Source organism: Pinus tabuliformis, chromosome X (genome assembly GCF_031772625.1).
Source record: "Pinus tabuliformis cultivar Carrire ecotype Pingquan chromosome X, CPIR1, whole genome shotgun sequence".
NCBI lineage: Eukaryota > Viridiplantae > Streptophyta > Pinopsida > Pinales > Pinaceae > Pinus > Pinus tabuliformis.
In genome coordinates, this window is record NC_142308.1 from 879930421 (window position 1) to 879954839 (window position 24419).

A 24419-nucleotide genomic window follows, 5' to 3' on the forward strand; every position below is an offset into this window, starting at 1 on the left:
AATTTCAAAAGTCTAAACTAACTAAATTCCTTCGTGGATTTTTCTGGGTTTAGGACAAGGAGTTCGGGGTAAAAAGCTTATAATTTTTTGGGCACATGAAGAGGACTTTTCAGCCATTTGAACCTAGTAGAAAGACCAATGTTGCGCGAAGCGCCCCCCCCGGTTCCAAGCCCCGAAGCGCGTCTCGTACGGAAGCGCTTGGGAAGCTTGGCCGGAAGCGCCGCTTCCGAATTTTTTGCCGCTTCCTGGAAATTCGGAAGCGTGGTACGGAAGCGCCACTTCCGAAGTGCCGAAGCGCGCTTCGTACGACGCTTCGGGCATCGGAAGCGTGGCGCTTCGGAGGAGGAAGCTTCCGGAAAAGCGTTTAGAAAATCGTTTTTTTTCAACTTTTTTTTTTTTAATTTAGGTGAGTTTGCTTGTTGGGGGTGGGTCCACCTTGGGTTAGGGTGACGAATGAAGGCAAAAAAAATATAAATGTAGTAGAAGCTCCCTCATGGTAATGTTAAATTCTTAAACTAAAAGTGACATTCTCCTTTATTTTTCATTTTCATCATTTTACTTAAATTTTTAACATTACCATGAAATGACTCAGGATGTTTGAGAGTGGTTCCAGCCTCATTGGACTTCATATGGAGAAAATAGAATTTCATATCCTATTCAAAATTCAGCAGACTGAACAGTTTTCAGGAATTCAGGATCAATGGGATTGTGGCATTTCATTAGATTATATCAAGTATGAAGGTATGCGATTAGCATTTAATCAAGAGCACCAAGCCCTATATGTACCCTAGTGTTGGTGGTGTTAATTGTTGAACTCCTTTGTCACGCGGCATGCCCTTAGCAAAAAATTACCTTTCAATCAAGTCAAAATCATCGATCAAGCATGTTAAGCTTTTTCTACCATATTTTAAGTCTTGAATTAGGTAGTTTGATCAAAATTGGGCAATGTTGACTAATATCCCTAGACAATCGAGGTAGAGGCAAAGGCTAGACAAGAGGAGAAGAATCTAGATTCTAGATGGTTGATGCTCGAATAATTAATCATTAATGTACAATGGATGTTATATCTATCTTGATTTATGCAAAAATATGCATGTTTTCATGTCTTCTACAATTAATTTGGTATTTGGGATGTTTGTTTTGAGTATAAATGCAAAAATATATATATATATATAGCAGATGCTTCCGCGGACGCTCCGCTTCCTAGATTTTTGGAAAATGATGCTTCGGCGTCCCTGCTTCCAAAAAACGCTTCCGCTTCGCTTCTGCTTCATGCAACTTTGAGAAAGACAAAATTCTGGGCAACGCAGTGCAGATTGGTGTAGCTGTTGGAGCAGTCATCATATCAGCCATTTTCTCACCTGGGTTTGGTCATGCTTGTCCATTGAGACAAGCCCAGGTGCACCATTCTATTATCCATTGTATTTTGCCCTCAAAGAAGTAATAAAATGGCTCAGCGATTCCTTATTTGCAGCATTTCCATGGGTTTTTAACGTGTATTTCGTTTTTATATTTTGCTGCACAAATTATTTGCTTTATATCACTTGTATTCCTATATAGGAACATTAGAGAGTCCCATCCAATTGTCTTGGGTGAGCATCCCACGTCCTGCTGCTTGTGCTGAGAGTGTCAAGGGACAATAGCCAAATCCCTTGCAATACGAAGGAGAAATAAGTGTGTGAGTCCCAAGGGGTATGACCAAGAGATGCTCATTCATGCCCTCATCGATATTGGGTAAGCCAAACCCAATGGTGTGCCTGACGTCCCCATCAGGAGATATCTTCGGAGGCAATGCCCCAATAACCTGTTGCGCAACATCATATACTGCTACACACTGACACATACCCATGCACCCATTTGCATGATATTGAACTTCGTGGCACAACTCTGTGCACCACTGGACACCAATTGCTGTACCACCCTGTATCATCTGGTATCCCACATGTGCCAGTGGATGCACCACTCTAGTGTATCCACCATGATGTGAGCTACATCTCCTCATCTGCCTTGGTAGACTTGAGTGGCCTAACTCCTCACATGCTAATGGGAATAACACTACTGTGCTGATCCTTAGTAGATCCTGTACCCAATACATCAATGAGAGAGCACCGTCTCCATACAATGCCCTGTCTGGTGGCCTACCCATGCCACCTCGTCCTAGAAGCTCTTGCCAGAGTATGTTGATCATCTTGTGATCCCACACACAACCAACATGCCAAGATATCTCACGAAGTCTGTTTGCTCCCCGGTCGATCTAGTCGGTCAATCGCACTACTCGGGACTCTGATGGAAGTCTGAGAGTGCATGTACGCTCAATCACTAGATCCATCACACCACTAACACCATCACCAACCAAATTCATGATGTGACAGAGAATCCCACTTGGATCACAACAACAGTCTGGCCCTCGAGCCCCTCTAGTAACCCATGGTCCCTGTTGAATTATGCCCCTGGCTATGCATATATCTAGACACCTAGCCTACTCCACCTCATACCAACTCAATACCTCTCGCCATCCTATCGCAAAGTTGGGATCGAATGCACCATCTCTTGTGTTCGGAACAAGCCCTCCATGCTGATGTTGTGCCATACTTAGCTCATGTTGCTCAATCTTGCTAACCCGGTCATCGCCTATGGTCTGTCTAGGTAACTTCACCTCTCTTTGTCTAATGTGTAGAGGTGGGCTAATAATGCTGAAAGCCCTGTCAATGTGCCTCTAAAGTGAATTGTGCTGAAGTCCCAACATGTGCTCTCTTTGCTGCCCCTCATCAATAGCTAACCCAAAAGATGGTTGTGCATCCTTCTCCATCATGGGCTCAACATGAGCCTCTAACTGCTCCTCCATAGACAACCCATCATGCAAAACATCCTCACCATTTAGTTGTAGGTGGCTGTCGCTCAGAAACTGTGTAAGGGCTTTGGATGCCTCTGTGCCTACTGTTGCCTTGTCAATGGATGGCCCTATGGGTATGTGCTCCACTCTCTCTGCCACTGTCTCAACCCGTGCCATCAATTTTCTCTTAAATAGTGGTGACTCACACTAGGCTGATCTGTCTTCCTCACAACCACTGGGGTGATTAGCCTCATGCGTAATCTCCTCCTCACGCTTAATGTCAGGAATCTCCTCCATGTAGCGGGCCTTGCCCTTAGTGCACCAATATGATGATCTTGCTCCTGATCTATGCTTCTCCTTCAAATGGAAAGAATCCCCAAACGATAGAGCCCTCTTGGTCCTAGGGTCCAACACATCATACTCATCAATCTCATCTGAGAAAGACTTCAACAAATCTGCAAAAGTATCTGGCTCTCTCTCCCTCCTAGGTTCATCCAGAAATTGAGGCATGGTAGGGCATCTATTCTAGCCATACATATGGGTGTTGTTTTGCTGTAATGTGTGTGGCTTCCTTCTCTGGTTCGGGAACCCCTTTCTCCATTTTTGATTTGTCCCTGCTGGTTCTGTATTTGCATTCCCATCATTTGTTGCATCATCCATAGAACCTGCTGGTTCTGCCTTACCACTCCTCTAGAACCTGTCCTTGACCACCCCTTCTAGGCTGCTCATTGTTCTCTTGGATCTCCATTTGTTCTCTTCTTTCTTGTGTCACTGAAGTGTCCATAGTTTCACCAATCACTGTGCATGCATGCCTAACACCTCCATGATCTTGCTAGCTTCCCCACGACTGGCCAAGATCATGCTCTAATACCGAAACAATATTCCTAATGGAAAAATTAACAGTAATACCAAAACAATGTACAAGGAACAACAAAATAGATAAAGAATCACAACCCAAATCAAAACACAATAGACACCAACAAAAGATTTTGAGCCATTTTATTAATATACTGGGAATAGGTACATAAAATGAGCTGAAATGATAGTACCCAGGCTTGCTATACAAGCTGAGAAAAACCCAAAAAACATAGCTTGAACCCAAGTGTGGAAGTGTCCCCGGAGTGATCTGCACACTACCCAAAAATAATCTGTTGCTAGCTGCTGGCTGGAATGCTGATCTCAGAGCTGAATACTGCTCAGAATGCTTTGAAAATGTAACCTCGAACTCCTTTCACCAAACCCACAAAACCCCAAAAATGATTTGGGCTGAATCCAAATGATGAAGAAACCTCCAAAAATGGTGCAAATGCCTCCCCACCTGGCTATATGCCCTACTGGAATTCTGGCCTGTATACTGCTTAGAAAATGAAACTTTAACCACAACCTCTCCAAGTACCCACAAAAATCCAGAGAGGGTTTGGGCTAATTCCACTAGCCTGGGATCCCCCAACTAGTGCAAATTACTCTCTCTAGCTGGCTATGTGCACAACAAGAATAACTCTGCTAAGATGTGTCCAAATCCTCCGCTGAGAGGCCATTGAAATTCTACATAAATTCCCCTCTGAAACTACCTTTTTCTCCAGCTCAATCTCCTTCAAAAATAAGCCCTCCCTACTCCTAAGCAAGCTTTCTCCAATGAGCTCTGTGCACTTTCAGAAATGAGAAATTTGGTCCTCAAATATTGTTAATCTCCAACTTTACAAATCCACCTCAAAATCACTGGTACCAATGGAGAAAACCACCTGCAAAATAGCAGGAACTGCAACCCACAATAGCTGGTCCTCTAATGAGTAACTCGTGCTGCCTCTGCGCCTAAGGAGTGCGCATAATTGGATGATGCCTGGAACGAAACTCTGTGGAAAATCTTGAAATAGACTCCCCGAAATTCGTCACTAGGAAGACACTCAAAGTTCTCCGAAATGAGGGTGAAATTCTGCTTGGAACTCCTGTGCTAAACAACATTGCTCTTCCTGTGCTCAACAACTACAAGAGAGTTGAAGTTCTGAACATAGATAGACAAAAGATGAATGATCGACAAATGAGTCCATCCTCCTTTTATAATTTCTCCCCATGCTTTTCGACTCCTTTTTAATATTATTTTATTGGTGGGGGCCATTTTCCACTAAGAGACTTTTGTGCCATTTAAATAAAATAATAATTTGCCTCCTTTCTCCAATAAAATATTATTTTGTCGCCATTCTCCATTAAAATAATAATTTCCACTTTTCTCCCATAAAATAATATTTTTCCTCTTTTTATTAGTATTACAAAAAATTGACAAACTCCTTAGTGATTTTTGCACACAAAATTGGGAACATTACAATCTGTCAAGGTATCCTGAAACAGTCAACTAAGGATATATTGTTTTTTTCTTGTTTGACATTAAATTTGTTTGGTTTGTATTTTCTATCATGGCGCATACATACCAGAGAACACATAGCTTTTTCATTTGGCCAACATCATAAAAGGTAGCGTCTATCCTTTCCTTATTGCTTGCATAGATGAACTAGTTTTGGCTTTCACTGTTTGCCAGATGCTACCTCCAAGCATATCCACCTATTATATACTCATACCTTCTAAGAATGACTCTCGATCTGTCAAGGTACCCTGAAACAGTCAACTAAGTATTCATTGTTTTTTTCCTTCTTTGATGTTAAATTTGTTTGGTTTGTATCTTTTAACATGGTGCTCACATAACAGAGAACACTGATATAGTTTATTCATTTTGCCAAAATCATAAAAGGTAGTATCTACCCTCTCTTTATTGCTTGCATGGATTTACTAGTTTTTGGCTTTTACTGTTTGGCAGATGCTATCTCCAAGTACATCCACCCATACATCATAGGTTAGGATGGCTTTTTGGAGGCAACTAGTAGAATTCCTTGGGTCACAGGTACCGACAGGTATTACACTTGAGATCCTCTTGCCCAATTCTCATCTCTAGGCTCCCAACCTCTGCTAGAATTTGGGCCCTCAGTTTCAAACTATCACCACATCAAAATACAAATCATTTTCAAAAACTATTTTAGATAGCTTGTCTTTTCTATAAATTGCATGTATGGTGTAATTTAAACAACTCAGTTGCCTGAAAAATCCTACCTTGTGTTTGGGCAGCTCCAGAATTGGTTGAGTCAATTGTGAATCATCAAAAGCAAATTTCTGAAGCACTTCTTGGACGTGCTAAGGAGATATGTGCCCAAAAAAATGTAAGTGTTCTGAGCTTTCAACTTGGTGCATGTAATGTATTTGTTATTGTCAAAAAACAGACCATGGTGAGCAGGTTTTGCACTCTAGAATCTATAGATCTATAAAACTGAAAATAGCAACAAAAATTTCTGCTATAGAGTACTTTAAAATTTAGCCTACAAACACATACTGCTGACAATTAAAATAGCAAACATGCTAATCAGAACATCAAAGCAGCACAACTGATTTTCTATGAAACCTGAAAACAGAAAGCGACATGCACAACAATGCCTTAACTGAGAGTCAACTAAGTGGGTTTCTAACTTTCTACTAGGGATGATCTGAGGCATGCGATCATGCATCCTACTAGAAATTTGCACCTGTTACCTTAGCCTAAAATCCTCATGCATGAGTACCTACTGAACTGCCCTCTCTAACTGTGCATGCAAACTAAATCAAGCAAAAAACTTGGAATTAAAACTGAACTACTAATATAGGAGAAAAATCTAAATTCTAAATTATTGAGGATGGTGCATGCATGATTTTGGCATCCATACCCCCCATCTCTATATTAACCATAAATATGAGTGCACCCTCAACTGCTGTATGGACCACAGAAGGGAGAGATGCTGTACTGCAATATGGAACTCTTCTGTACTTTGTGCTACTGGAAGAAGAAAGGTGCTATGGCTGGAACACTATCCAAGCTACACACTTGTAAACTAACACTCTCTCTTAGCAAGGAAAGTGTTCTTCCTCAAACAAGCCTTCTTGAACATCTTGAACTTCTTTGCCAAGGGCTTGGTTAAAATATCTGCAGCCTGCTGATCTATAGGAATGTACGAAAGAACCACTGTACCCTTCAAGACCTTGTTTATGATGAAGTGGTACTTGATTTCAATATGCTTGGACTGGTCACTGATCATAAAACACTAGATTCTCAGAGTTTGATACAACTCTGATTGTTTCAGTAAATCACGATAGTGTCCAAAGTCTGATTTAGTGAAGCCAGGTGGTTTCACAGTTACCAAAGCTGGTTGCCATGTACTATGCCTTTATTGAACTAAATGCCACTGAAGACTACGTCACATTGAATTATCCCTGAACTGAAACTGAAGCAACACCCTGAAGTGCTCTTCCTGTCACTACACTACCTACCTAATCCGAATTTGTAAACCCATGCAGCACCAACTCTCCATCACCAACACACCTCAACCAAAATTCATTGTGCCTTTCAAGTACCGGAGCACATGTTTTGCAAGCTACAACAACCCAATAAACCTGTCTGGGCTCCACCATATATTGGATCAAGGAGTTGATTGTAAATCAAATGTTGGGTCTGGTATTTACTACATATATGAGCAAAGCTATCAATTACTTGTACACAGATGGATCTGTTACCCACCACTAGTGGGTGACTCAATAGGAGAAATTTTCTCTTAGGTTTGTCTTCAGCCGGCAGCCAACAACCCCTTGTGAGCTGTTGAATTTTCTAAGTCTATCCGTTAGAAAATTAATCTGTATTCTGCTGGTTTATTTCTTCTACTTGTAAATTCTGAACAAGTTATTTAAAACATTTAAATACCGAAATAAACACAATACAGTCACAACATCTACAGATCAACAACTGAAAAAAAACAAACACACAAGCGACACTGTTATTTTTGGACAAATGTCCTCGGAAAACCCCAATGCTGGAAAATTGGTGCAGCTATTATGAGGGTATATTATTATGTAGTATTTCCTTGAGTACAATTGGGTGCCTAACTGACTCACCCGACAGGAAAAAAATACACGGCAGCAATACCTCTCTATTCGGAAATAGGTATTCAGAAAACCTGCCCCACGAAACCCTCTCCAGCGTCTCTGAAGCTTTGTGTTGGCCTTTCTGGCCTTTGCGTCAGCCTCCTGCTGCTCTGCGTTAGCCTCAAACCTCTCTGCGTCAGCCCTTTGAGGCACTCCGTAGCCTCTAGGATTCTTTGCGTCACTCTTGTAGCCTTCTGCGTGGATGACGCAGTCCCTCTGGCCTCTGTGCTGTCTCTGCTAGGTTTTGCGTGGCCTGCTCTGGCTGCTACCTCTTGCTCACTGCTTTTGCATTGGTCTCTTGGCACTGTCTCTACCTCTTTGCCCCTCGCTGCTGATCACTGATTCAACTTTGCTTAGCAACCCCACTCTAGCAAATCGAATGATTGATCACTTTGGTGTATCCCCAACTGACCCGCAAGCCTCCTCTTATACTTTTCCTGTTGAGTCTTCAACGACCGAGATTACATCTCTAATCAACGACTAAGATTAGATTTGGCTTGATCCATGTCATTTAGAAATTAGAACCTTCTAACCCAATTTTATATCAATACTCGTTAATATTTTTATTTTCCTAAGTTTAGACTTAGGAAGCCATTAAAAATATTAATTATTTTAATATCTCCTTCACTGAGTAGAATTTCCCCAAACCACTTCTGGGTCTTGGAGATATCATGTGCTTTAGCCTCTCCACCAATTTTAATGGCTAGAGCACATCTGATGCTACCACAAATCAACACTCCCTTTTAGTGAAGATTGTGCTCTAGTAATACTCCACACTTAGCATCACTCTGATTATCTGGCACCGGTACCTATGCTGATGCTAGGCCTCCTCGCCCAACATCCTTTGCATTGCAGCATCCTGTACTGCAGCCCATGGCCCTGCCACTGCCACTGCTGCATCCGTACGACAGCTCCCTTTGCATCCGTGCTGCTACTAGTCCATTCTCCCAACACTGCATCTGCACTGCAACCCCCTCTCATGATAATGCATCGTGCTACTGCTAAACGCTACTGCACTGCAACTCAGTTATTGAGAAGTAAGTAACTGATCCACCCAACTCCTGACATCCCTGTTAGGCTAGAAACACTCTTGATGTTGAAGCTCTCTCTGCCGCTAACAAGTGCTCCCTTTACTGACCTCTGCGCTACTACAACAACTCCCAGCATCTCGCACCCCTGCAAACCTCTCTATGCCATCCTGCAATGTTGCAACACTCTCCGTGCTTCTCACACTGCTGCAGCCTGCTAGCCTTGCGCTGCCTGGGGACTCCTGCACTGTAGCACTCTCTGCAGATTCATCTGCATCCGTGTCTATCGACATTCGCTAGTCCTGCTACTTCTCACTTCGAGGCTCCCGTAGCAAGGATCTGATCCAAGAGGTTGGGTACCTCATGGATCCTGCCCCTCATCACCTCTAGTCCTCCTGACTACAGCTCGATGTCTCCCCACCTCTTCTTTAGAGGTACATGAGCACTCATGGCACAATCGTCATCCTCCTCGACCTCCTTCTCTGCCTTCACTGGCGCTGCCTTAGAGTCAGAAGCCTCTCCCTTACTCTTCTTCCTTGGACACTGGTTCGCATAGTGACCCAATTCCCCACAATGGAAGCACTTGACCTTGGAGAGGTCCTTTTTCTTCCTCTTCTCCTGCTTTCCCATAGATGCCAGAGCTACATCCTCTTCCTCTTCCTTCTTGATCTTGACTCATTTCCCGCTACTCCCTGTCTTGCTCAACCGCTTGATCTCCTCTTGGCGAAGAGCCGCCCACAATTCTTCCCAATCTGGAAGATCCGCCCTGCCTAGTATACTCTGGACAAATGTCTCCCACTCCTCGGAGACTGCGTTAAGTGCGGTCCTCACCAACATCTCCTCATCCAGCGTGGCCCCTATGGAAGTTAGCTGGTCCCGGATCTCCTTCAATTGACCGAGGAAGTGATCTATCTGCTCCCCCTTCTGCATTTGGTATGATCGCAGCTGATTCTCAAGTAACATCTTCCTCTGCACGGAAGTATGCTGGTACAATTTCTTCAGGGCTTCCCACATCTCATTTGCTGTGTCCTTCTTGGCAATATGTTGGACCACATGATCCTTGACTCCATCAAGGATGATGCACTTCGCCCTGGCCATTGCCTCCTCATACTTCTCATTTCTAGCTAGGCCAATTGGGATCGCCATTACTCTCAAGGCAAAGGCCTTGATGCGATGTTTGTCTAGAATGGACAGGATCGTGGCCTTCTAGACCACAAAGTTGGACGGTTCGTCCAACCTGTCCTGATCCCTCAGCCAATTCACGACCATCTCTCTGCTCTTCTCTATCGACTCCTCCGAGTCTCTCTACTTCTCGCCTGGAAGTTCTCTGTTCGACTCCCTTTGAGTCTCGATTTCCCTTCTGGAAATCTTTCTGCGAATCATCAAGTTGTCCCTCTCCGATTGTCTGTGCAATTGCAACACTGATCCAGATTCCTTGGCTAGAAATCCACCTCGGTAGCAACTCCTTCTACCTTGGTTTTGCCCTGTTAGGTACTGTTTTGACCACATTACCCCACTAGTTTCGCTCCTGCAAATTGCCCACAGCTTCCTATGCCCTAGCAATTGAAGGTCTGAGCCTCTAGGCTCTGCGCAATCCCGACACTGGGAAAAACAACTCCCTTAGCCACTACGTCAACCCTCTTGGTTTCTGCGTGGCTCTGCGTGAGCCTCTCTCTGCCCTCCTCAGCCTCTGCACTGGCCCGAACTGATGACACATTCCCTCTGTGTCAACCCTTCTTCTGTATCTTCTGCAAGGATAAACTTTTTGTCACTCGGGACAACTGACTCTGCTGCAAATGCTCTGCTCAGTTGATGCCTTCAGCTCTCATGTGATCTGCAACCATGCTCTGATACCATGTTGAATTTTCTAAATCTATCTGTTAGAAAATTAATCTGTATTCTGCTGATTTATTTCTTCTACTTGTAAATTCTGAACAAGTTATTTAAAACATTTAAATACCGAAATAAACACAATACAGTCACAACATCTACAGATCAACAGCTGAAAGAAAACAAACACACAAGTGACACCGTTATTTTTGGACAAATGTCCCTGGAAAAACCCAATGCTTGAAAACCGGTGCAGCTATTATAAGGGTATATTATTATGCGGTATTTCCTTGAGTACAACTGGGTGTTTAACCGGCTCACCCGTCAGAGAAAAAATACATGACAACAATACCTCTCTATTCAGAAACAGGTATTCAGAAAACCTGTCCCACGAAACCCTCTCCAGCGACTCTGAAGCTCTGCGTTGGCCCTTCTGGCCTTTGCGTCAGCCTTAAACCTCTCTGCATCAGCCCTCTGAGGCACTGTGCAACCTTTGGGACCCTCTGCGTCACTCCTGCAGCCCTCGGCATGGATGATGCAGTCCCTCTGGTCTTTGCGTTGTCTCTACTGGGCTCTGCGTGGCCTGCTCTGGCTGCTGCCCCTCGCTCACTGCTTCTCCGCTGGTCTCTTGGCACTGTTTTTACCTCTCTACCAAGTACTCATTGCCCCTCGTTGCTGATCACTGATTTGACTTTGCTTAGCAACCTCGCTCTAGCAAATCGAATGACTGATCACTCTGGTGTATCTCCAACTGACCCTCAAGCCTCCTCTTATACCTTTTCTATTGAGTCTTCAATGACCGATATTACATCTCTAATCAACAACAAAGATTAGATTTGGCTTGATCCATGTTATTTAGAACTTTCTAACCCAGTTTTATATTGATACCCTTTAATATTTTTATTTTCCTAAGTTCAGACTTAGGAACCCATTAAAAATATTAATTATTTTAATATCTCCACTGGGTAGCATTTCCCCAAACCATTTCTGGGTCTTGGAGATCTCATATGCTTTAGCCTCTCCACAATTTTCATGGCTAGAGCACATTCGATGCTACCCCAAATCAACACGAGCCACTTGATAGCTTTGATGTGCTATGTTTCTCCGCCACCTGAGCTAACCATTGTGTACCCTCGCTCATCTGTCATGATCATATTGATTTTTGTAGCGTCGGATGTGCTCTAGCCTCGAGATTTTGCAGAGAGGTTAAGACACATGCATTCTCCAAGACCCAAAAATCGTCTAGAAAAATTCCACATAGAGATGGTTTAATTAAAATAATTAATCATTTTTAATGTATTCCTAAGTCTAAACTTAGGAAATGTGCTTAATTAAAGGGTATTAATTAAATCTGGTGTGAATCTTCTAAAAGAAGATTAGGATCAACTACCAATTAATCTTAGCCTTTCATTATGTTTTAATCTTGGCCATTGGTGCTCCAACGAGAGATTATAAGAAGGAGCTTGATGGGCACTTGGAGAACACACCGAGGTAGTGAGATCTAGAGATCGAATTTTTCAAGAGTAGTAGCGCTGAGTTGCAGGTGAGAGATCGAGTGATCTTTTTGCAGTGAGGGACAGGGATAGTAGACCGGAGGGGATTTTTCAAGCTCCGGAGAGTGCAAGGCAGAGAAGACAACGAGAGGTTCAAAGAGGCAACATAGTGCTTCAGAGGGAGTTTGTAATTTTGCTGGGGGTTGTTGAGATCTAGTGCCGAAAGCTGGGGTGTGAGACTGGAGGGCCAGAGAGTCGAGCTCCAGCCAACAAATCGATCAACTGGAAGGGTGACAGAGCTCCTAGAAGCTGTGACGCAGAGGCAACGTGAGCCCACGCAGAGACTGTGTAGAGGCAGTGTGGGGCTAGCCATCCAAAGCTTGGATCAGAGTCAGATCACCAGTGACAGTGTGAGAATATTTCTCACTACCTCTTTGCCCGTTTATTCTCTGTATCAGATTGCCAGTTTGGGCATCTAAAGATTTGTACTAAAACCTACTGCATAATAATAAAACCCTCAGCTGCTGCATTGATTTTCCCAGGTTGGGATTTTCCGGGGACGTTTGTCCCAAAACAATGGTGTCTTTGTGTGTGTGTTTATTTCTCTCCTTTGCAGTATTTTGTTTTTGTAGTATTCTATATTGTGAAGGGTGCAATGGATTTTATTTTGATGTTTACTTTGTAACACTATAAATAACTTGATTAAAAAATTAACAAGTAGGAGGAATTTAATCAGTTGCTGTAGTAGGAATTCGAGTCATCGAATTTTCACAGATCATATGTTTGAAGGTGGGTCATCGAATCCCAAAGGTGTGATTTTTCATTATAAAATTGGGGATTTATGCTTGTTTTTCTTGGGCACATTTGGGCATGGATTGGTGGGTGACTGGGAAGAAGGAAGGGCTTTGACTGTACTCTTGTTCCCTTATCTCAACTGGGTAGTTAATCCTGAATCCTAGTCCCATGGGATCTCCTTTATTGGCTATTAGCTTTAGGAGTGGTACTGATCCGATAATCACGCTATGAGTGACCTCAGTTGAAGATTTATTAAACAAAAAGGTATTACAGACCCATGTGTTGGTGTGTGTGTTCTGTGTTATTGAAACAACAGATCGATCAGATTGCCAATACACAGAAAATAAGTGGAAAGACAGCAGAGAAATACAGTAAGCTACACAAAGACACAAACAACTTTTAATAAGGAGTTCACCCTATTCTCCAGGGCTACGTCTCCGGTCCAGCTTCAGTGGTGGCCTTGTTTTATTGTCTTACAGCAGAGAAATTACAATACAGGGACTCAATGTGAGTTCTCTTGAAGCAGATTTTGCTTGGTAGGGTGGTTCTTGGATTCCCCAAGCCACTCGGAGTTCACAGACTCTTTTCCTTTCTACCAGCTCTGTGACCCTTGTCTATAGTGGAAAGAGCCAACTGTGATGCTCAATCCGGACAGATTCCTCTATGGGAAGGCTTGAATCTTCAAGTTCTCTGGTGCTCGACGCTGCCTGTGGTCAGCTCGGCCCTTTGTCTCCTCTGCTTGGCTTTACTGTTCTCTGTGTTCAATCCTCCTCTCAGGGTTCATTGTTCACTGTCTCTCTTGGTCGCTTGGACTCCTCTCTATTCCTCCTCTCTCAATCTCTATTCGACTGTCTCTGTTCATGGCTTTAGCCATTCGATCTCCATGCCTGTTCGGTTCCTCTCCCGCCTACGTCGATTCGCCTACTGCCTGCGTGCTTGGAGTTCCCTGTTCGGCGTCAGCATGAACGCTCGGGAAGTAGCCACGCGTCCCCATCGGAACAGCGCCAGCCTGCTCGTCGATTCGTTTCTTCGGTTATGTCGTGGATACGTTCTTTCTCCACCGTGGCGGTCAACGGATTCCAAATCCCCTTAAATCGCGGCTTAATTCCCTGTCGATTCCGCTTCTGTCTATCGGGCGCAATCTCAGCCGTCCGATCTGGGCTCCTCAAGATCTGATGTCATACGCACGTCGAGCACGGTTGACTTGCTCGACCGATAACGCGCGATCAACGACGGTTTTTCTCTCACCTCCGCTGCCATGCGTCGATCGCTGAGTGGGATCGCTCCGCTCTCCTCCAAAACCTCTTACCATTCAAGGGCGCCCCGATCAAAACCGCCAGTTTCCAGGTCGTGGGTCCCACCTTTGTACGTTGGCGCTTTTCGTTTCTCCGCCCGCGGTCCTCTGGCTCCCAACGTGACCAAGGGCTTAAGGCCCCTCCATTTCGGCCCTGTTTTCCCAGCGATGCGCGATTAGCGCCATCGAAAATCAGCTCCTTTTCCCGTTCCGGGGCTCCCAGGGGCTACATCGACCTCCTGCGCAGTCTCCATGGGCCTCGGTCAATGCGCTTTGACCGAGGTCCTCGTCGTTCCACGCCGGCTGCCATGGCCACTGGTTCAGGGTGTTTTCGATTGCTGTTTTGGATTTCATTCGAGATTTGTTCGACCTGATTTAGTCACGGTTCTTTGACAGTCGTTTATGGATCCGATTCGGATCACGGCCTCCCTACTGAAAAAGCTTTTGGACCACCAAAAGTTGGTTTTCTTCAAGCATCGACTAAGTGAGGAAACTGCTGTCTCACTTGTCCAATCTCAATCCACTTCGCACTGCTCGGCTTCGAACCTTTAAGCCCAATCCTGAGGTATTCCACTTGTCCACTGCGCGTCGTCCTTACCTTCCTGTCCAGCACTGTATCTTCCTGCAACTCATTAAGATATTCAGGTAGCAGGTCGTCAACAGAAGGTAATTGACTCTGCTCTTCAGGGTCCTCAATCATTGAAGGTTCATACAACCTCAAGCAATCTACGTTCACGACTGAGTAGATGTGCATGTAAGTTGGCAGATCAAGGCGAAAAGCATTTTCATCAACCTTCTCAAGTATCCTGAAGGGTCCATACCTGATAGGTTTTAGCTTCTTACCTTCACCTTGCATCCTGTCCTTGCTTATATACAGCCAGACTTGGTCTCCAACTTGAAAACTATGCTCCATCTGATGCTTATCATGCCTAGCCTTGTACTTGGCCTGGCTCTTTTCCAGCTGTTCCTGTACCGCCTGGTGGACCTCCTGGATCTGTTCAATGAACCTAGTTGCCCTGTCCACATCACTATGTCTATTAACCATGGTATCTTTACCAAAGACAAAATCCGAGGGAGACCTTGGTATGAAACCAAAGCAGGTCTCAATAGGAGATCTTTGGGTAGAAGAGTGTTTGGCTCTATTGCCAGCATGCTGCACATAACACAAGTGTTCATCCCAAAGCTTAGGGTGTTTGCTGCAATATCCTCTCAGTAACTGGATCACTGTCCTGTTAACTACTTCTGTCTGGCCATCTGTTTGTGGATGAAAAGCTGTGCTTTTCTTTAATTTGGTGTCCATTAGTTCCCACAGACTTGACCAAAACTTCCCCACAAATCGGGTGTCTCGATCAGATACAATAGAAGTGGGTAATCCGAAATGAACCCATACATGTTCAAAGAATAATTTTGCAGTTTGTTCAGCTGTAATCTGTTTACTACAGGGTATCAAAATACACATTTCGCTGAACCTATCCACAACAACATATAGATAATCATGACCTTTCCTAGATTTAGGTAGTCCTCCCACGAAATCCATGGAAATGCTTTCCCAAGGGTGAGAAAGAACTGGCAAGGGAGTGTATAAGCCTATTTTTCTGTTGCTGGGCTTGCTTTTGGCACACATAGCACACCCCTTTACATATCTAGAAACTGTCTCACTCATTCTTGGCCAATAGCAGAACCTTTGTAGCTGTGCAACTGTTCTACTTACCCCAAAGTGACCTGATATCAAAGAAGTGTGTGCTTCCCTAATTATCTTTTCTCTCTCAGTTTTTGGAATGCAGAGTTTCCCACAATGATATAAGAGTCGGTCCTTCACATGATAGTCCAATTCTTCTACTCTTTTGCCTTGACTCAAAGTTGCATATACATCTTTAAAGTCCATATCCTGAGCATACTGTTCTATGTAGCTTTCATGCAGCACAAAATTATGCTTAAGTATGGTAGATGCATTTATAATGGATCTAGATAACATGTCTGCAACCTTGTTATGTATGCCGTTTTTATATCTGATGACTAAATGAAACTGTTGTAGAAAACCCATCCATCTGTAATGTCTTGACTGTTGCAACTTAGTTTGGGAGTGTAGATATTGAAGTCGCTGATGATCAATATGTATTACTGTTTCTTTGCCCATTAAGTAATGTTTCCACTTTTTCACACTCTGAACTAATGCATACAATTCTTTATCATAGGTAGGATAGTTAACTATTGCAGGATTAAAAGTCTCAGAATGATAACATATGGTTTTACCGTGCTGTGTCAACACTGCTCCCATGGCATAGTCACTGGCATCAGTTTGGATCTCAAATGGTCTTTGTAGATCTAGTAGTGCTAGTACAGGTGTTGTACTAATTTTTTCTTTCAAGGTGTCGAAGGCTTTCTGCTGTTTGCCCCCCCACTGAAACACCTTGTTCAATCCTGTCAAAGCATGTAAGGGAGCTGCAATTGAGGAAAAATTTGAAATGAACTTCCTCCAATACTGTGCTGCTCCTAAGAAGCTTCTCACTTCTGTAGTAGACTTGGGTTTAGGCCAGTTTACAATGACTGCCACTTTAGAGGGATCTATTTTCATTTCACCTCCCCCTACTATATGACCCAAATAATTTAGAGAGGTTTTGCCAAATTCACATTTGGAGAGTTTAACGTAGAGTTTTTCTCTTTTCAAAACATTTAATGTCTGCTTAACATGCTTTAAATGTTCTTACCACGTTTTACTAAAAATCAGAATGTCATCTAGATACACAATAACAAAATCATCAAGAAAAGGTCTGAGAACATCATTCATTAATCTCATGAAAGTAGCAGGGGCATTGGTCAAGCCAAAAGACATAACCAGCCATTCATACAATCCCTGCTTTGTTTTGAAAGCAATCTTCCATGCATCTTGCTCTGCAACTCTGCCCTTATGGTATCCACTGTGCAAATCCAGCTTGGTGAAATAAACAACGTCCTTCAGTTGATTTAAAAGATCATCTATGTGAGGAAGGGGATAACGATTTTTGTTTGTTATTTTATTCAGTGCTCGATAATCAATGCACATTCTCCACGAGCCATCTTTCTTTCTCATCAAAACGATTAGTGACCCACATGGTGATGTGCTAGGCCTGATGAACCCTTTCTCGAGCAACCCCTGCACCTGCTTCTTGATTTCAGCATTCTCTAAAGCAGATAACTTGTACATCCCAATGTTAGGCAAAGGAACATCTTGCTGCAAAATAATATCATGTATTATTCCCTTTTTGGGTGGCAGACCTTGAGGTTCTTGAAACAAGACATCATACTCTGAAACAATCTTTTCTATATCAGCTTGCTGATCAGAATTACAGCGCTCAAATACATTGGTTTTATCAGTTTTCTTTTCCTTTACAACCATCAGTAAGAACTGTTTGCATGAATTTATCATTCTTTTCCTCTGTCATGAGTTTATGAGAGTATAACTATTCTTGAGCTTATGAGCTCTTACAAAGTATTCGATTCCATCTTTAACAAGTAGATACTTGTTCTCAGCTCTATAGAAACCAGCCTTTCTATCATACAAGTAAGGACTTCCTAAAACAATTCCACAAATATCCAAAGGAATTACATCTAACTCAACCTCATCTACAAATGCTGACCCAAAAGAAAACTTGAGGTTGCACTGTCTAGTCACTTGTAGTTGTGCTTTATCATTCAACCATCCTAATGGGTATGGCTTCTTATGAGGTGTAGTTGCTAATCCCAATTTCTTTACAATTGCTCCAGAAATCAGATTTACTTGTGAGCCACTATTAAACAAAGTATCAATCTTTTGATTTCTGGAAACAACTCGAATATGGAAAAGCTCATGTCTTTTTCTCTCATGTTCTTCATCAATAACAGATTGAACAGAATTACTAGTAGATGCTTCAGAATTCTTACCTTTTATACTTGTGGCTGCAATGATTGTTTCATCTCTCGAGTCTGACCCCAAATCTTTCTGAATAGCTGCAACAATCTTCTTCTTCTTGCCCTCAGACTTCTTAGGCCTCAGCTCTGGATGCAGAATCCAACAGTGCTCATCATCATGCCCCTCCTTTTTACAGTGAGTGCATGAAGCTTTGCCTTTCTGTGCAGTGTTAGCCTTCCTTGCTTTCCAATTCTGCTTTTTTTTCTCCTTGCTCTTGCTTACAGTGGGTTGGGATGGTTCCCCAACTTCTGGATTTCCATTCTTTCCTCTAGCTTCTAGATGAGTAGCTTGTACAGATACCTCATCTATACTAGTGGGATTAAACATGAGGATGGTATGCCTCATGTAGCTGTGTAGACCACCAATGTACTTCAAAAGAGTTTCTGGTGAGTCTAATGAAATACCCAACATCAATGCTCTCTTTCTGAACTCTTGAGTATACCCTTGTACACTTTGCCCTTTCAACTGCCGAAGAGTTTGCTAACTCATCATGGCTTGTTGCATGTAGGCCAATGGATAGAACTGCTTTTTGATTGCAGTAACAAATTCACTCCAGACAGAGATGGTCTTACCATGCTTCTTCACATCAGCTTGGGTTTTTTCTTCCCACCAAACCAAGGCAGTGCCTCCTAGGTGTAGGCTTGCCAGCTGAATCTTACTCTTGTCTGAGTCTATATTTTGTACTCTGCAATACACATCAATTTGTCTAATCCAATTGTCCAACTTTTCAGCATTTAGCTCTCCATCATATAGAGGCAAAACAAATTTAACATCTAACTTAATCAAAGATGCTTTCTTATTATGCACAGGGCTATTAGGAGGTGTAGGGAAGCTTTCTTCTTTCCCCTTTCCTTTGGAGTGGTCATGGGAATGAGATTCATCTTCTTCTTTATCTTGTTTAGAGCCCGATGAATCTTCACCCTTATGCTTTCTAAAGTCCCTATACATTTTTTCTACCATAGACTTTATAGCTAGGAAACTTTCTATGAATTGAGGGTCTGGTCCTATAGAACCTTCTTCTGACATTGTCTTCTGAGAATAAACTCTCCCAATTTCAGGATTAGTTTCCACCAACTCTCCTTCTCCTAATTTGAGCTTTTATCTAGTGAGCATTCACAGCTAAACCAACACAAGCTTGTCTAACCTTACAACCTAGAGCTCTGTTACCACTTGATCTGATAATCACCCTATGAGTGACCTCAGTTGAAGATTTATTAAACAAAAAGGTATTACAGAGCCATGTGCTGGTGTGTGTGTTATGTGTTATTGAAACAACGGATCGATCAAATTGCCAATACACAGAAAATAAGTGGAAAGACAACAGAGAAATACAGTAAGCTACACAAAGACACAAACGGCTTTTAATAAGGAGTTCACCCTATTCTCCAGGGCTATGTCTTCGGTCCAACTTCAGTGGTGGCCTTGTTTTATTGTGTCTTATAGTAGAGAAATTACAATACAGGGACTCAATGTGAGTTCTCCTGAAGCAGATTTTGCTTGGTAGGGTGGTTCTTGGATTCCCCAAGCCACTCGGAGTTCACAGACTCTTTTTCTTCCTACCAGCTCTGTGACCCTTGTCTAAAGTGGAAAGAGCCAACTGTGATGCTCAATCTGGACAGATTCCTCTATGAGAAGGCTTGAATCTTCAAGCTCTCTGGTGCTCGACGCTATTTGTCGTCAGCTCGGCCCTCTGTCTCCTCTGCTTGGCTTTACTGTTCTCTGTGTTCAGTCCTCCTCTCAGGGTTCACTGTTCACTGTCTCTCTTGGTTGCTTGGACTCCTCTCTATTCCTCCTCTCTCAATTTCTATTCGACTGTCTCTGTTCATGGCTTTAGCCATTCGATCTCCATGCATGTTCGGTTCCTCTCCCGCCTACGTTGATTTGCCTACCGCCTGCGTGCTTGGAGTTCCCTGTTCGGCGTCAGCATGAACGCTCGGGAAGTAGCCATGCATCCCCATCGGAACAGCGCTAGCCTGCTCGTCGATTCGTTTCTTCGGTTATGTCGTGGATATGTTCTTTCTCCACCGTGGTGGTCAACGGATTCCAAATCCCCTTAAATCGCGGCTTAATTCCTTGTCGATTCCGCTTCTGTCTATCGGGTGCAATCTCAGCTGTCCGATCTGGGCTCCTCAAGATCTGATGTCATATGCACGTCGAGCGCGATTGACTTGCTCGACTGATAACGTGCGATCAACAACGGTTTTTCTCTCACCTCCGCTGCCACGCGTCGATCGCTGAGTGGGATCGCTCCGCTCTCCTCCAAAACCTCTTACCGTTCAAGGGCGCCCCGATCAAAACCGCTGGTTTCCAGGTCGTGGGTCCCACCTTCGTACGTTGGCACTTTTCATTTCTCCGCTCGTGGTCCTCTGGCTCCCAACGTGACCAAGGGCTTAAGGCCCCTCCATTTTGGCCCTGTTTGCCCAGCGAAATCAGCTCCTTTTCCCGTTTCGGGGCTCCCAGGGGCTACATCGACCTCCTGTGCAGTCTCCATGGGCCTCGGTCAGCGCACTTTGACCGAGGTCCTCGTCGTTCCACACCGGTTGCCATGGCCACTGGTTCAGGGTGTTTTCGATTGCTGTTTTGGATTGCATTCGAGATTTGTTCGACCTGATTTAGTCACGGTTCTTTGACAGTCGTTTATGGATCCGATTCAGATCAGGTACTACATGGGAAACCCTGTTTTTGGTTGCCTGTTCCTGCTTCTCGATACCATATATCTCACTTCCCTACGCTTATTACAAGCCCTTTTCACATTCTCGCTATCTGGGTCCACATATGTCCATTGGGTCCACAAGCTATTAACCTTCACTTCCCCTTGTCCACACCTTGGGTCGGGCTAGGAACGATGCCTCGAAGGTTGATGCAGCTAAAACGAAAGACAAAAGCATAATATGGCCACATACAACAGGTAATGTACCACAAAATGCAAAAGATGACTGACACAATAAAATTTAACACGTGGGCAAAAGCCAAATAGGAGCTCTACCACCTACTATTATGGCCATCACCCTGGTTTCTAGGGCCCCTATGAGCACCCCTTGCATCGTTAAGGTGTTGGAATTTCTAAGTTTAACCTGTTAGAAATTATTCCTGTACTATCTGATTTATTCTTCCTACTTGTTCAATTATTTAACAAGTTATTTACCGTGTAAATACTGAAAATAAATATAAGTACAATATCAGCATCTACAGATCATCAACTGAAAGTAAACAAGCACACAAGTGACACCGTTGTTTTTGGACCAATGTCCCCGGAAAAACCCAATGCTAGAAAATTGGTGCAGCTATTCAGAGGGTTTTATTATTATGCAGTTTTCAGAATACAACTAGGGTGCCAAAAATGGCTCACCCAACAGAGAATTCCCCCGATAGTAGTACCTCTCCTTGGAGACAGATATTCTGGTTGATTAATCACCGGATGAACTATCCCACAATGACAATTATAGCTTCTGCTGCTATGCGTCACTCTGATAGGGACTGCGTCACCCTATCTCGTTCACCAGCTCCCAGTCTGTCCCATGAAATCTTCCAGCATTGCCTCTAGGCCCTGCATCAACTTTGCTAGCCTCTGCATCAGCTTCTGGAGCCTCTGTGTCAGCCCCTAGACCCTCTGCGTCTCACACGCTGGCCTCTCTGGCTCTGCGCAGCTCCTCGCTGCCTCTGCGTAGCCTCCAGCTGCCTCTGCGTCAACCTCACTGGGCTCTGCGCTGCCTCTCTGGTACCAACTCTACCTCTCTGCTATGTATTCACTGCCCCTCAGCTACAACTCAAATCACTCACTCAATTTCCTCAGCAAACCCTGCCCCAGAAAATCGAATTCTTGATCTCTCTTCGTGTGTTCTCCAACTGACCCTCAAGCCTCCTCTTATACTTTTCTTGTTGGTCCTTCAGTGGCTGAGATTAAATCTCTAATCAACGGCTAAGATTATATTTGGCTTGATCCATGACTTTTGGACCCTTCTAACCCAGTTTTATATTAATACCCATTAATATTTTATTTTTCCTAAGTTTAGACTTAGGAACTCCATTAAAAGTATTAATTATTTTAATATCTCCTTAACCAGATAGAATCTGCCCAAACCATTTCCGGGTCCTTGAGATCTCATGTGCTTTAGCCTCTCCACCAATTTTCATGGCTAGAGCACATTTGATGCTACCCCACATCAACACTCCCTCTTAGCAAGGACTGTGCTCTAGTAATACTCCACACTGAGCATCACCCTTATTATACGGCATCGGTACCAGTGATGATGCTAGGCCTCCCCACCCAACATCCTCTGCACTGCTGCATCCTGTACTACTGCCCATGGCTCTTCCACTACCACTGCTACATCCGTACGTCAGCTCCCTCTGCATCTGTGCTGCTGCTAGTCCATATCCCCAGCACTACATCTGCACTACATCCCCTTCTCGTCACGTTGCATCGTGTTGTTCATAGCACTGCCACTGCTAACTGCTGCACTGTAACTCAGTTACTGAGAAGTAGGTAACTGATCCACCCAACTTTGACATCCTTGTCAGGCTAGAGACACTCCCGATGCTAAAGCCCCCTTTGCCGCTAACTAGTGCTCCCTCTACTAACCTCTGTGCTGCTGCAACAACTCCATGCATCTCGCATTGTTGCACACTTCTCTGTGCCATCCTGCACTGATGCAACACTCCCATGCTTCTCGCACTGTTGCAGCCTGCTATCCGGGACTCCTGCACTGTAGCACTCTCTGTTGCTCCTTCCGCATCTGTCTCTACCAACATCTGCCAGTCTTGCTATTCCTCTTTGGGGCTCTCGTAGCAAGGTATAATCCATGAGGTTGGGTACCTCAAGGATCCTGTCCCTCATCGCTTATAGTCCGTCTGACTACAACTCGATGTCACCCCACTTCCTCTCAAGTGGCGCATGACCACTCATGGCACAGTCGTCATCCTTCTCGACATCTTTTTCCACCCTCGCTGGCACTGCCTTGGACTCATAATCCTCTCTCTTGCTCTTCTTCCTAGGACACTGGTTCGCAAAATGACCCAATTCCCCACAATGGAAGCACTTGACCTTGGAGAGGTCCTTCTTCTTTCTCTTTTCCTGCTTTCCCGCAGATGTGAGAGCCACATCCTCTTCTTCCTCCTTGATTCTGACCCCTTTTCCGCTACTCCCTGCCTTGGTCACTCGTCTAATCTCTTCTTGACGAAGAGCCGTCCACAGTTCCTCCCAATTTGGAAGGCTCGACTTACCTAGTATGCTCTAGACAAATACCTCCCAATCCTCTGAGACTGCGTTCAATGCGGTCCTCACTATCAGTTCGTGATCCGGCGTGGCCCCTATGGAAGTCAGTTGGGCACGGATCTCCTTCAATCCACCGAGGAAGACATCTATCTGCTCTCCCTTCTACATCTGGTATGACCGCAACTGATTTTCAAGTAACATCTTCCTCTGCATGGAAGTATATTGGTACAATTTCTTTAGGGCGTCCCACATCTCATTTGCCGTGTCCTTCTCGGCAATATGCGGCACCATATGTTCCTTGACCGCATCAAGGATGATGCACTTTGCCTTGGCCATTGCCTCCTCGTACTTCTCATTTTCAGCTGGGTCAACTGGGATCGCTATTATTTTCAAGGCGAAGTCCTTGATGCGATACCTGTCTAGAATGGACAAGATCCTGGCCTTCCAGACCACGAAGTTGGATGCTTCGTCCAACCTATCTTGATCTCTCAGTCCATTCACGACCATTATGCTGCTCTTCTTCTGACTCCTTCGAGGCTCTCTACTTCCCTCCTGGAAGTCCTCGGTTCGACTCCCTCTGAATCTCGATTTCCCTTCTGGAAATTCCTGCTTGGTCTTGCCTTGTTAGGTACCATTATGATCACTGTACCCCACTAGCTTTGCTTCTCAAATTATCCGCAGCCTCCTATACCACAACAACTTGAAGGACTAAGCCTCTAGGCTCTGCACAATCTCGACGCTGACAAATATGCACCTCCTAGCCACAGCGTCGATCCTTCCTGACTGAGAAAGATGACCGGGCACTGCGTAGGTCAGGTCTGCTCCTCTCTGCCTCTGCGCTGATCCTCCTTCTGGCTCGAACTGATGACGCAGGCCCTCTGCGTCACCCCTTCCTTGCTGCTTTCTGCTAGGAACAATGTCTGTCACTCGGGACAACTATTTCCACTGCTACTACTCTGCTCGGTTGATGCCTTCAGTTATCCTGTGATCTACAACCACGCTTTGTTACCA

At 44.1% G+C, this 24419-nt stretch overlaps 1 protein-coding gene across 1 annotated transcript in view; it reads left to right on the top strand.

The window, feature by feature from the left end:
* The window catches only part of LOC149142516 (uncharacterized), a 239090-nt gene that overhangs the window by 58466 nt on the left and 156205 nt on the right, over positions 1–24419 (top strand). Inside the window, exon 2 of the mRNA XM_089447271.1 lies at positions 5948–6039. Coding sequence (XP_089303397.1) covers positions 5948–6039 — 92 coding nt within the window. The remainder of the gene's footprint in view (positions 1–5947; positions 6040–24419) is intronic.